Source organism: Pipistrellus hanaki (assembly GCF_964339955.1).
Source record: "Pipistrellus hanaki genome assembly, chromosome: 5".
Lineage (NCBI taxonomy): Eukaryota > Metazoa > Chordata > Mammalia > Chiroptera > Vespertilionidae > Pipistrellus > Pipistrellus hanaki.
The window spans coordinates 69,303,961-69,318,397 of NC_140507.1; the positions used below are offsets into that span (position 1 = coordinate 69,303,961).

General features: G+C 39.5%; 1 protein-coding gene and 1 long non-coding RNA gene across 11 annotated transcripts in view; both read left to right on the forward strand.

Annotated features, from left to right (window-relative positions):
- CCDC25 (coiled-coil domain containing 25) overlaps positions 1-14,437 on the forward strand; it is a 41,297-nt gene that overhangs the window by 15,407 nt on the left and 11,453 nt on the right. For 4 of the 10 annotated variants that reach the window (XM_084883201.1, XM_084883203.1, XM_084883206.1 and 1 more), the window contains 5 exons: positions 314-365; positions 1,117-1,170; positions 6,506-6,581; positions 10,398-10,501; positions 10,715-10,917. In XM_084883201.1, coding sequence (XP_084739327.1) covers positions 314-365; positions 1,117-1,170; positions 6,506-6,581; positions 10,398-10,501; positions 10,715-10,917 — 489 coding nt within the window. The remainder of the gene's footprint in view (positions 1-313; positions 366-1,116; positions 1,171-6,505; positions 6,582-10,397; positions 10,502-10,714; positions 10,918-14,437) is intronic. The other 6 variants (XM_084883204.1, XM_084883208.1, XM_084883205.1 and 3 more) reach the window with 2 other exon arrangements.
- On the forward strand, positions 6,588-8,788 carry LOC311622260. The gene is made up of 2 exons (XR_014794973.1): positions 6,588-7,191; positions 7,374-8,788. It is a non-coding gene; the product is annotated as an uncharacterized lncRNA (long non-coding RNA).

Here is a 14,437-nt window from a genome sequence, read left to right on the forward strand (position 1 = left end):
AAGCCTTTTGTCACGGATAGCATTTTCTCACTTGAAATAGCACCTGTTCTGGCATGTAACATTCATTGTCTCTCGTACTCATCTTGACACTTAGTCTCACACAGCTGTAGAACTTTCCATAAAGTTTATCTTATCTCTCCCGGTTGATGGTGAGCCCTGTGGAGGCAGTGACTGTGTTTTATACTCCCCATGATGCTTAGCATGTGGTAGGCACTGAGTTTATACTTTCTGGATTGGAATGTTTTAAATGCAGGTGGCCCAAGAAGATGGTTGTCTTGTACAACTTGCTAAAAGTGGTTTTCATTCTTTGTAGGTTTCATGTGGACAAACTCTCTTCGGCTCATGTATACCTTCGATTACATAAGGTAATTGGATTTAAACATGGATTCATGACTTTTTCTTTAGTGATGAGCATCATATCTTGTCCTCTATCCTTTTTTATGCAATTAAATTGCTTAAAGTAATAAATATGTGCAAAAGTGTGAAAATTAGCAAATAAAGAGATGTCTTCCCCTGACACAGAGAATCGCTAAGGGAAATTCCAATGATTTTGAGTACTATTTCCAAGCTAGAAGCACTGCTTTATTCGGTCATTTCAGATGTGTTCTCTGTCTCCTCTGTTTCTCTCCCTTTCATTTCCATTGACACTACTGGACTTCCTATCTTCTCCGGTGGCGCTTCTTTTTTCTCAGGCTTGTGATTTTCCTGCATCACCAAGGGCAGCTGTTCCCAGTTGTCAGGGGCTTTGGGGTTTAAAGCACCATTATACTAGTAAAGGAAAAAGTGAATGTGCTATAGTAACATAAAACCACTATTTTTCCAATTTGTCTTTACATCCATAAGTTACATTTTATATAGTTGAGTCATAGAGTGTGTATTTATACTTATTATATGTATTGCTCTTTAAAATGTTTTATTTTGGAATGATTTTAGATTTACAAAGAGCGTGCAGAGTTCCCAGATACCGCACACCCAGTTTCCCTCCATGTTAGCATCGTACACTACCACAGTAGATTTGTCAGAACTCAGAAACCAACAGTGATACGTTATTATTAACTGAAATACAGACTCTATTGGTTTCCTCATTTTTCCATTCACATTCTCTTTCTGTTCCAGGGTCCAATCCAGGATCCCACAGTGCATTTAGTTGTCATGTCTGCCTCGTCTTTGGTTTGTGACAGTTTCTCAGTCTTTCCCTGTTTTTCATGACCTTGGCATTTTGAGAAGCATTGGTCAAGTATTTCATATTGGGTTTATCTGATGTTTTTGTCATGAATAGACTGGAGTTACGGGTTTGGAGGGAAGAATAGCAGAAAGGTCCTCTCACTTGACAGAGCTAGGAGATAATGTGTTTATACTAATTCATGTATACACTCATGAACAGTTGTTTTTGTATCTCTACCTGTGTCCACATTTAGCTAAATAGGAGCTCGTGCCATTGTCTCTGTCCAATCCATTACAATCGGGCCATTCTAGCTTTTCCTCCTTGGTTATCTGTAAGATCTTCTCTGACAGTGAGAAACCTAGCTCCCACCATCCACTTTTATTTGCTTATTTGTTTGACTTCAATATATGTGTAAATGGTTTCAAATTTGTTAACCCATATTCCCAAATGAAACAACTATATCAACTGCAGTACAGTGTTTATGTGCAGTTGTTTTTGTTTTTGTTTTTTTGTCTTATAGTTTCTAGTCAAAACAGTTTTCCAAAGTTACTTATAAGCTCCCTCCTCCCACCCACCCCCAGTCCCCTTCAGTGATGTTGTGTCATAAGCTTGTAATACAATTAGATTCTTTTGTCTCAATCTACTGTCCATCCTGGCATTGCCTGGTTGATTGTATTACTCTTTTTTTTTTTTTTTTAAGTTGTTATTATAAGGGCTTTAAAGCTGCGGTCACCAACCTTTTGGACATCACAGATGGTGTCTGTGGACCACCGGTTGGAGACCACTGCTTTAAAGTTTTTGTTGTTGTTGTTGATTTTTTAAATTCTCACCTGAGGATATTTTTCCATTTGTTTTTAGAGAGAGTGGAAGGGAGAGAAGCAGAGAGAAACATTGATGTGAGAGAGACATGTCTATTGTTTGCTTTCCCACATGCCCCAACCAGAGCTGGTGATCAAACTTGCCACCTAAGTACATGCCCTTGATCGCAATCGATCCTGGGACCCTTGAGTCCCCAGGCTGATGCTCTTTCCACTGAGCCAAACAGGCTAGGGCTATTGTATTACTTTTAAAGTGACAGTCTATAAACTTTTTCATGTTACTGTGTTGTTGTTTTTTTGTTTTGTTTTGTTTTTTGCTGACTGCTTTGAGTTGGCAGTATGCCACAATTAATATGAAAGCTTCTATGTCAAACTTTAGATTGTTTACAGTTTTCAGCATTGTGACTCTCCAACAAGAGAGAGAGGAAAGGGAAGAGGGAGAGAAACATGCATGTGAGAGAAACATCAATCGATTGCCTCCAGCACATGCTCTGATGGGGATCGAACCCACAACCTGGGTATTGTCCTGATGGGAAATCGAAAGCACCACCTTTCATTGGTTCTTTGGGATGATACTCCAACCAACTGAGCCACACTGGCCAGGACAAGAAATATTTTTTATGAACTGCTTTCTGTTTTTTCTTTTAAGTTATTTTTTTAGAGTAATTATCAGAAATATAATTATTGGGTCAAAGATATAAATAGTTTGGTAACTCCTTTTATGCCAGATTGCTCTCTGAAAGTACTGTGCTAATTTAAAATGCTATCACATAAATACAGATTTTCCCAACACTTTTGGGAATTTTGTAACTTAAAAAGCAACCAAATACATGATGCTATTTCATTATGGTTATAATATTCATTTTTTAACTTGCTAGCAAAGTTAAACATTGTACTCCATCTTTACTTATACTGCTGTTTTTGAAAACTGTATTGTAAAGAAAAAGAGGAAGATTGTGAACTCTGTGCTGGAACAAAATTCTGAATTCTCCTAGGCCACTTCTTGCCATTTTGGAACTATTTTAAGTTTAGAAAAAATAGAGTATGGTGCTACCAAGTTTCCTTTTGGTTCACATGAAAGTTTTTCCTTTGGGTTCTGCTGTGTTCAAAATGAAAATAATGGTGGTTATCCCAAGTTTGCATTACCACCAGTTTTTACTTATTTGAATAGAAGTTTTAATGTTATTTTTCTTTAGAAGCACATATTGAGCTCAATAAAAATATGTACTCTTTCAGAAACTCTTACATGGTTGATCTCCTGCAGTAAATGACATAGATCTTTGTACCTAGTAGGTACCAAGTAAGTGTTGGAGATGCAATAGGACTAAGTGGTTCCGAGCTCAGACTTCTAGGTTTGAATCCTATCTCTGCTGCTTGCTGTGACTCTGAACAAATTATTTAACTGTGCTCATTTCATCATCTGTAAAAGAGAGCTAACAATACCAATTTTATTGGGTCACTAGAGGCCTAGTGCACCAGATTTTTGCACTTGGTTGGGAGTAAGGGATCCCTCAGCCTGGCCTGTGCCTTCTCGCAGTCCAGAAGCCCTTAGGGGATGTCCAATTGATGGCTTAGGCAGCAGGACATCCTTAGTGGAGGCTCCCACCACTGCTTCTGTGCTTGCTAGCAGTGAACCTGGCTTCTGGGCTTCTGACTGAACAGCACTCCCCTGTGGGAGCACACTGAACACCAGGGGGAAGCTCCTGCGTTGAGCGTATGCCCCCTGATGGTCAGTGTGTGTCATAGCAACTGGTCGTTTCACTGTTTGGTCTATTTGCATATTATCCTTTTATTATATAGGACTAGAGGCCTGGTGCAAGAAATTCATGCACAAGGGGGTGGTCCCTCAGCCTGGCCTGCGCCTTCTCCAATCTGGGACCCCTCGGGGGATGTCAGACTATCGGTTTAGACCCCATGTGGGATGGGGCCTAAACCAGCAGTCGGACATCCCTCTCACAATCTGGGACCGCTGGCTCCTAACCACTTTCCTGCCTGCTGGCTTGATTGCTGCCTAACTGCTCCTCGTGGCCCCAACTGCCCTCCCCTGCTAGCCTCACAGCCTCCAACTGCCCTCCCCTGCTGGCCTCACAGCCTTCAACTGCCCTCCCCTACTGGTGATGGCCCCTAACTGTCTCTCCCTCGGCCCCCACCACCATGGCTTTGTCCGGAAGGAAGTCGGACTGTAGGAAGATGTCCAGTCTCCCAGTCTAATTAGCTTATTACCCTTTTATTAGTATAGATAGGATTGTGAAGATTAAATGAGCTTATCTATCTGAAGCACTTAGAACAGTGGTCGGCAAACTGCGGCTTGCGAGCCAGTTGTGACTCTCTGGCCCCTTGAGTGTGGCTCTTCCACAAAACACCACGTGCGGGCGCACACATACAGTGCGATTGAAACTCCGTGGCCCATGCGCAGAAGTCGGTTTTCGGCTCTCAAAAGAAATTTCAATTGTTGTACTGTTGATATTTGGCTCTGTTGACTATTGAGTTTCCCAACCACTGACTTAGAATAATACTTGGCACATGCTAAGCACTGTAGGCTTTTCTTTTCTTTCTCTTCTTTTCTTTCTTTTTCTCACTGAATTCAGTTGAATACAGCCCAAACATTGAAGATCACAGATATTCAGCTGTGCTCTTTCCTAGGTTTCTTTTATTTTTAGAAACCCGTAGAAAAATCTCACTCATCTAGAGGTTTCTTATCATATTAACATAGATGGCACAAAGCCCACAGTTAAAATTCTGATCTTTACATCTTGAGAGTTCCTTAGACTCTCCAATTTGTTTGCTCTGACTTTATGAATAATGCTAAGTTGAGTGAGGTTTGTTTTTCTGCTCATATTATATTAGAAGTTGCCAAATAGAAGTGGAGATTGCTCCAGGAATAGTGACAGCCACAGGTAGTAAGACGGGAAATATCCTGACATCAAGGATATAGCCTGACATCAAGGCCAACAAACTAATGTTTCCACAAGAACCCCATAAGCACCATTTCTGGGCCAATTCTTAGAGCATTGTTCTAGTTCTGGGTTTGTCTCTCAGTTCTGTGAGAGATATGTGGGACTTTCCCCACTTAACCTCACTAAGCTTCATTTTCTTCATGGGTAAAATGAGGGTAATACAATGCATTTTGTATGACTGCGAAATACCTGGCATGTGATGTGTACTCATAAACTGATGGCTATTGTTTTTATTTTCTTTTTGACTTATTTAGCACAGGGTCCATCAGCTCCTGTGTATTGTAGAAGCCCCTGAAGGCATCACTATCACTATTATGGTTGATATCCATAATGATGACATTGTGTAATCAAGATGTTAAATTCAGAAATCCTCTGTGTGGTCAGGGAATAGCACAGGATGAGATACATCACTAAAGTAGTGACACTTAAATCACTCGGTTTTGTGTCACAATTTATATATTTGAGAGATTCCCATTTAAATCATTGAATGTAAAGAAAATGTGTAGAAACATAATGGAATATACTTAATTTATCTCAAGTATTTATGTAGGTAGAACATTTCAATCCCAGGCAGAACTCTTCTGTAATCCCATGCCTACTAGGAGTCAATACTGGGCTGATTTCCATTTGCTCTTGCCTCTGAAATATTTTTCTTCTGAAATGGCTTTGCTTATGTCGTATTTTCCAGCGTATAAGATGACACTGTGTTCTAGTAAAAAGCCTGCTCAGATTGGCCAGAGTCAGAGAGGTGGTCTATTAAAAAAAGAACTGGTGTTGCCTCGGAAGTGGGGGGTAGTCTTATACAGCGAATATAGGCCTAAACCTATGTTTTAACTGTAAAATTAGGGGGTCGTCTTATATGCTGGAAAATACGGTATTCAGTTTTGACTTTGATACATTATCTGTAGAGAATAGAATCCATATTATTTCTTCCTTATAGTGAGTGGTTTTATTTACCATACCAAAGAGGTTGCTTCCTGATTAAGGCTAAGGATAGATGACCTACTACCATGTTTCCCCCAAAATAAGACAGTGTCTTATATTAATTTTTTCTCCCAAAGTTGTGCTAGGTCTTATTTTCAGGGGATGTCTTATCTTTCCATGCGCTAGGTCTTATTTTCGGAGGATGTCTTATTTTCGGGGAAACACGGTAGATATTTGAGATCCAAAGCTATAAGGTGTCTCTTTGAGAGGAACGTTGTAGGGACCTCAGCTAAGAAGACATCCAGTTGTCAAAAATAGACACCATTTCCGCACAACGTTTCTAGAAGTAAGAATGAGAAGAAGAAAGAAATTACTCAACATAGTTAATATTTGGTAGTTTTCTTTTATACCCTGTGTTTGTATTTTTTACTTATCATGTATCAGTACTTTCTATATCACTGCCTTCTCTCAGTTTAAATAAACATTCCTGTAACAGGCTTCACTTTTCATTGTTCTGAAATACAGTTGAAGAGCCTCTGCTTTTAATAAAATTGTTCCTGGTAAGTCAGCAAAGCCCAATGAGTGCTCTAGAATCCATCAGTAACAACATAGTAGAACATTTGGATATCTTTGTGTTTCAGGGGGAGAACATAGAAGACATTCCCAAGGAAGTATTGATGGACTGTGCCCATCTTGTGAAGGCCAATAGCATTCAAGGTCAGTTTTCCTCGAAGTGCTTTCAGACTTAGCAATGATTTCCCTGTGTCTGAAATGGGTTACATTTTAGAGAAAATATTCCTGACTTCGGCTTGAGTGAAAGGACTGCCATGTAATATGCCTTTGCCCTGTTTTGTTCTTTAAGATGGAATTTCTGCTACCTATCAAAGAACTAAAAAGTAATCTCCCCACCCCTCTAATGTTTATGGCCCTGCCTCAATTCTTTTACCTTGATTTTCATATATAATTTCAGAGAGGAAAGGAGAGGGAGAGGGAGAGAGAAACATCAATGATGAGATAGAATCATTGATCAGCTGCCTCCTGCATGCCCCCCACTGGGGATTGAGCCCACAACCGGGGCGTGTTCCCTGACAGGGAATCGAATTGTGACCTCCTGGTTCATAGGTCTACACTCAACCACTGAGCCATGCTGGCCAGGTTTGTTTTTCTTACCTTGAATAGTAAGTTGTCTATACTTGCCTACCTTTAAGATTATTTGTAGACTTTCAGAAATCAGGATATGTTAATAGCTAAGCAAGACATGTCTCTCATGGCTTTATTTTTATGTTGTTTGATGTCTTTATTTCCACTCTTTGCCATTAGATCAGGGGTCCTCAAACTTTTTAAAGTGGGGGCCAGATCACGGTCCCTCAGAGAGCTGGAGGGCCAGACTATATGAACTACTAATTCCTACTGTAACACTTCGGCTGCGCTCACTGCCCAAAAAACCTGGCGGGCCGGATCAGACTCCTCTGCGGGCCGTAGTTTGAAGACCCCTGCATTAGATACTAGAACTCAAGTCTCCAAATCACTCTTGCTTTCACTTCTTACCTTCTCTCCTTATTTTGTTCTCCCTGTAAATTGTGAAGATATCAAATCAGTTGTTTATCCCCCAAAGAATCTTGTTTAATTGGTCTGGGGCAATCTGTGAGTATAGGTATGCTTGATATGCTCTCCAGGTGATTCTAATGTGCAGAGAGAAATGAGAATTGGTGATAAATGTTTCAGGTAGGGTCTGTAATACTGGGCTTGGTGCCTGTCTATTTTATTCACATAAAAAAATAATACAAACTAAAACTTATATTCTCTTTTCTTGTTTGTTGCAACTCCTTTCACGTGTTCTTGTCCTATTTCCATGCCCCTGGCTGGCAGATGTGACTTTATTAAAAGAGCTTTGGATTCTTTATTCTTGGCCCAGCCTCTTTTTTCTTAATCTCTGTAGATCACTAGTTTTAGAGAAAAAGAAAAAGGGTAAGAGTCATGACACAGAATTCTTCTTCTCAGCCTTGCACAGCGACAGCTCACTTAGCAGAAAAAGGAGCTGGGTCTAACTAAGAGCTTCACTCTTGTGAGTCAATAGCAGAGAATGCTGAAGAGTGAAGGAGATTTTCTTTGCTGTGAGCTTTGCTCAGTACTCCATTTGTGTCACTGAGTGGTTAAAATATTTTCCTCCGTGGTTGACCACCTTCAGCACTCAGAACCCAGGGACTTGGGGTTAAACTTGTTTGTATTCATAGAGTCAGGTCAGCCTGTTTTATATTCATCTTTACTCTCTTGCCAGATTAAACTTTCTAAAAGCTTAGATATTTCATGACACCCTCACCTTGTCTATACAATTAAATCCAGACTTCTTAAGCTGGCATTAAGCCTCTTTGATCTGACTACATAATTCCTTTTCCCTGCACATATTTCACACTCCAGCCAAACCAAGTATTTGCTGTTTTTCTACATTTGCTTATTCAGTCATGTGTCATTTAATGATGGACATGTGTTCTGAGAAATGCATCATTAGGCAATTTTTGTCATTGTACAAACATCATACAGTGAACTTATATAAACCTGGATAGAATAGCCTGCTACACATGTAGCCAGTTGCTGCTAGGCTACAAATCTGTACAGCATGTTCATCTAGTAAATACTGTAGCACAATCATAAGTATCTGTGTGTCTAAACATAGAAAAGGTACAATTAAAAAATGTGGTATAGCCGAAGCTGGTTTGGCTCAGTGGATAGAGTGTCAGCCTACGGGCTGAAGGGTTCTAGGTTCGATTCGTCAAGGGCATGTACCTTGATTGCGGGCACATCCTCTGTGGGGGATGTGCAGGAGGCAGCTGGTCGATGTTTCTCTCTCATCAATGTTTCTAGCTCTCTATCCCTCTGCCCTTACTCTCTGTAAAAAATCAATAAATTAAAAAATTAAAAAGAAAGAAACCAATGGCTGAAACTGGTTTGGCCAGTGGATAGAGCATCAGCCTGCAAACTGAGGGGTCCTAGGTTCGATTCTGGTCAAGGGCATGTATCTTGGTTGCAGGCACATTCCCAGCAGGGGGTGTGCAGGAGGCAGCTGATCAATGTTTCTCATCAATGTTTCTTAACTCTCCATCCCTCCCCCTTCCTTTCTGTAAAAAATCAATTTTTTAAAAAAATGTGGTATAAAAGATGAAAAATGGTACATCTGTATCATGAATGTAACTTTCAGGACTGGAAGCTGCTCTGAGTGAGTCATTAAGTGAGTGAATGTGAAGGCCTAGTGATGAGTGAAGGCCTAGAATATTCCTGTATACTATTATAGCTTTTATAAGTACTATATACTTATGCTATCAGTTATCTTATATACCGTCTATATATAAGTTTTCCTACTGTTCTACTACTGTCCCTTCATAGCATTTTTCTAATCCAGGATCATGTGTTATGTTTACTTGTCATGTCTCTCTATCTCCTTTTATCTGGAGACACTTCTTTGTCTTTTAGGGCACTAATACTTTTAGAGTGGAGACCAATTGTAGAATATCCTGTGATTTAGATTGGTCTGGTGCTTCTTCTTGAATAGAATCACATTACAAATTTTCAGGCAGTAATACTTCATAAGCAAATTGAGGTGGTGGCCACAGATTTCTCCATTGTACTTGGTGATTTAATAAACTGAAATATATTGCCATCTAATTTTGAAGGGCCTTAAAGAGTGTTGGACCAACAATTGAACTGATAATTTTTGTTGTTGTTAATCCTCACCCTAGGATACTTTTCATTGATTTTTTTAGAAAGAGTGAAAGGGAGGGGGAGAGACGGAGAGTAACATCAATGTGAAAGAGACACATCGATTGGTTGCCTCCCATGTGCACCCCAACCAGGATTGAGCCTGAAACTGAGGTACATGCCACTGACCGGAATTGGATCCCGATCTCTCAGTCTGAGGACCGATGGTCTATCCACTGAGCCAAATCAACTAGGGCTAACCTGTGATTCTTTGAGCTGCCTAAGGCTGTTGGCGTAGAGGTATTATGTGTTTCTTTGATAAAAGAGGTTCCACTGCTAAAAGAAACAAAAACAAAAATGTTGCTACACTAGTCCAGTGACTCATGTTTCAGATGAGATTCTGGGAGCTGTGCGGACTTCCCAAGGTGGCACAGCTGGTTTGTTGTAGGGCCAGGATACAGTGCCGGTCTCTTAAATCCCAGGCCATGGCATTTTGCTTTATCTTGCTGCTTATCTTTTATTGGATCAAGGACTCCTCTGAGAATCTGAGCAAATCTCTTTAAAAACCGTATTTAGTAAGTTTGCATTCAATTTTAGGGAGTCTCAGAAGTCCCTAAAGCAAACCCATGGACTCTGCTTTCTGCTGTCATGATTTTGCTTGAATTGTGTTTGTCAACTTTACCATTTGCCTTTTGTGGTTGATTTGCAGTTTGAAACACTTGATGCCTTGTTCAATCTAAGCTTTTTCCTTCATTGGATTATGGTGATCTGCCAGTGGGTAAGGGGACACTTTGCTCAGTGCCATCCTGCCTGCACGTTGAAGATAGTCTCTCTTGGCAGGCTGCAAGATGAACAACGTCAACGTGGTGTATACACCGTGGTCTAACCTGAAGAAAACCGCTGACATGGACGTGGGACAGATAGGCTTTCACAGGCAGAAGGATGTAAGTGTCCTGCACCACCGAGGGAGGCGGAGTCCTGCCACTGAGTGGGGTATCGTCTTCTCCGTCTAACATCTTTGTTGTTGAGGGCTCAGTATGATGTATGTTTTTTAAGGAAAATTAAGCTGGTGACTGAGCCCCTGGAGAGCCTCTCCCCTGTTCTTGTGGGGAAATCATATAATAAAGATTCAATATTTTCCCCTGTCTCCCTCAAAGGTGAAAATTGTGACAGTGGAGAAGAAAGTAAATGAGATCCTGAACAGATTAGAAAAGACCAGAGCGGAGCGGTTCCCAGACCTAGCAGCAGAGAAGGAATGCAGAGACCGGGAGGAAAGGAATGAGAAAAAAGCCCAAATTCAGGAAATGAAAAGGAGAGAAAAGGAAGAGATGAAGAAGAAGAGGGAAATGGATGAACTTAGGTATGTTTGAGCTATAGTACTGGTATTGACCTTGAAGATTCTTCACTGTCATTTTAATCAGGACAATACCCTAAAAAAAAAAAAAAGAATGATATGCTGGTGGAAAAAGTGATATAAAACAAGCTCAGAGCTTTAATTGAGTTAGAAAAATACATTTATATTGTGTTGGTCAAGTGAATTATCCTTTTATAAGGGCAGGATATAAGAGCGTATGAAATAAAATGGCTAATTTCATTTTTGAATAAACCATAATAAATTATTCTTAAAGTTTGGTTTGTAAACATCTTCAGGGGGGAAAAAGATGCTGTATTAATTGTTTAACATTCACTAGCTATGATATTTGAATAGAGTTGTCTTAGCTCTTAGCTCTAAAGGCTAGTGCTAGTAACTCTTAAAAATTGTTTTTAAAACCTTTTTTGAACATTTTATGTGTTTTACATTTTGAAAGGTCAAAGTAATTAATGTAGTGAGGTCTGCTCCAAAACACTGCATTGTTTTCTTTTTTATTGAATTTATGGGGTAACATTGGTTAATAAAATTATATAGGTTTCAGTTGTACAGTTGTATAATACATCATCTGTATATTGTGTGTTCACCACTTCAGAAGTCAAGTCTACTGCCATTACCATTTAACCCCCCTCATATCCTCTTCTACTTCCCCCATTCCCCTTTCTCTATGGTAAACACCATACTGTTGTCTGTATCTTTAATTTCTTCTTCAAAACACTACTCTTTTTTTAATGTGTTTTTTTATTGAACTTGAGAGAGAGAGAAACATGGATCGGTTGCCTCCTGTACACATACTGACCGGGGACCTAACCCACAACCTGGGTAATTGCCTTGATTGGAATCGAACTGACAATCTTGTGTGCATAGGTCAACCAACTGAGCCACACTGGCCAGGGCATCAAAACACTACATTTTTAAATAATAAAGAGTAGTTAAAAATATAATTTGGATCCTGAAATTCTAGTTTATAAGGCTATAAGAATACTTAACTGTATTAATTTTCTATTGCTACTATACCAAATTACCACAAATATAGTGGTTTAAAACAGCCTATATTTATTATTTTATAGTTCTGTATGTTAGAAGTTTGATGTGGTTCTTACTGGGCTAAAATCCAGGTGTCGGCTGGGCTATGTTCCTTTCTTGGGCTCTAGGGGAGAATCTGTTTCCTTTTCCAGCTGTTAGAGCTACCCACATTTCTTGGCTTGTGACCCCTTCTTCCATCTTCAAAGTTGGTAACATTGCATCTCTGACCTTCTTCCATAGTCATAGTTCCCTCTTCGATCACAGCTTCTTTGCTTTCAAGTTCCAATGTGGTGACATTGGGTGCATCCAGATAACCTATGGTACTCTCCCACCTAAGATCCTTAACTTTATCACATCTGCAGAATAGTCCCTTTTGCCTTATGAAGTAACATATTTATGGGTTCTAGGGATTAGCATGTGAACATCTTGGGGTAGGATTGTTATCTGTCTACCATACTGAATCTATATATAATAGATGAATAGCAAGAAAAGTAATTCTGTGACTAATTCCTAGATTTTCCTAGTTATCCATAGATATGTGATAAGTGGACCAAAGGGGGGGGGGGGGGAAGGTATTGATGTGTTATACTCTTGGGAAGGATATAGTAACAAAATGAGCTGTCTTGCCATGTCCCAGTTTCTTTGGAATACTTGGAAATATTAGAAAGATTATTGGGTCAGAATTTGGTATTATAACCAAGTACTGGAACTTATTAGTTATCCATATACACACATATTCCTGTTGGGGATTCTGCTAAAATAAAATGAGGAGCTTCATAGAATTCCCAAGTGTTATCTTGGGTTATATTTGCTAACATGAATCAGACTAGTGCTAGATTTAAACATTTGATATTACCTAGAATTGCAAGTCTGCTTTCTGTTAGGAGTGGAAGAGAAATGATCAACTCATCAGTGTGTTAAAATTTTTGAAATTTTGAGTGATTGTGGGATTTACTAGTAGAGTTTATTCGTTTTTTGTTTTGTTTTTAAATAATTTTATTGAGTTCAGAGAGGAAGGGAGAGGGAGAGGAAGAGAGAGAAACATCAATAATGAGAATCATTGATCATAATGAGAGAGAATCATTGATCGGCTGCCTCCCGCATGCCCCCTACTGGGTTATTGAGCTCGAAATCCAGTCATGTGCCCTGACACGGAATCGAACTGTGATGTGGTTCATAGGTTGATTGTCAACCATTGAGCCACTCCCACCAGGGCCTTGCTGCTTTTAGTTTAATAAATTCCCCTGAGCCTCAGAAAACCAAAAATAGTTGGTGTGTTCATTTCTGAGAAGTATGTGCCACAAAAATGACTTCCATATGCTGCAGAAGGTAGAAGAATGTGAAGCAGTGACATATCAAAGGTTCGCTTGGCATGTGCAGAGCTGCTGTTTGCATGCTGTATTCTGCAGCTTTTGTGAAATTTCAGCAACAAATTCTAAGTTTTTGATGTTTTATATTTTGTTTTTATACATTTGTAGTACTGGCATCACTTTAATTTCTGCCTTTTGACTTTTCAACCTAAGAGATCAAATGCTTTGACTATAAAATTTTCTTATTTTAAAGTCTTTCTCTTGGCTTTCTGACAATGAAAGTACCATTGAATTTTACCAACTGGGTGATTCTTTTATTTGGACCATCTGTTAAAGAATGTCAAGTTGCTGTGATTGCTTAAGAAATTGACATTTGAATCTTCAGGGGATTCCACAGATAAAATCAAGAAAATATTATCCCAGGCGCTATCCCCAGTGTTCCCACATGGTTTCAGTGAAAAAGTACTTAGCCCAATATCCAGAAGAGCTACATTCCAACTTCTTTCCAATCCTGAAACCATTATTTAGACCCTGGACTCCATTCTAACTTTATGAACAAGGGCAGAAGAAGGGCAGGAAACTTTTAATTTCTACTGCCGGGGTGGGGGGCGGGGGAGAAGTGGATGGGAGTTGTTTGAGCTCTGGTCGGGATCATATCCATCAGCTCTCTGCTCAGAAATGAAGGGAGCAAAACAGAGCAAAGAAGGTGCTGCCTTCCTTCTCCAATGGAAAGAACAGTAGCCCCTGGAGCTCCATTTTGTTCTTGCTAATAAGCGCTTTACTCCTTGTCCTCCGTGAGCAGATATGATACTGATCGGTCATGTACACAGATCTACAGAAAGGTCATCGTTTTTTAGGTAGTTTTTAGAAATATTTGGGTGGTTGGGAGGGTGCCAAAGTGTGAAGACTAGAGAGTAGCAATATATTAACACCTTCTGTTAATCATTTTATTCATTTAAACAATAATGAAAATTTTCCCCTTTGACTTCACATATTCTCATTTATCTATTCTGTTCGTTACTTCTATAGACAGTATTTCTTAAAATTAAATTTTTATATGCTTTTTAAAAATATATTTTTATTGATTTCAGAGAGGAAGAGAGAGATAGAAACATCAATATGAGAGAGAGAGATCGGCTGCTCTTGCATGCTCCCTATTGACGTCGAACCCACAA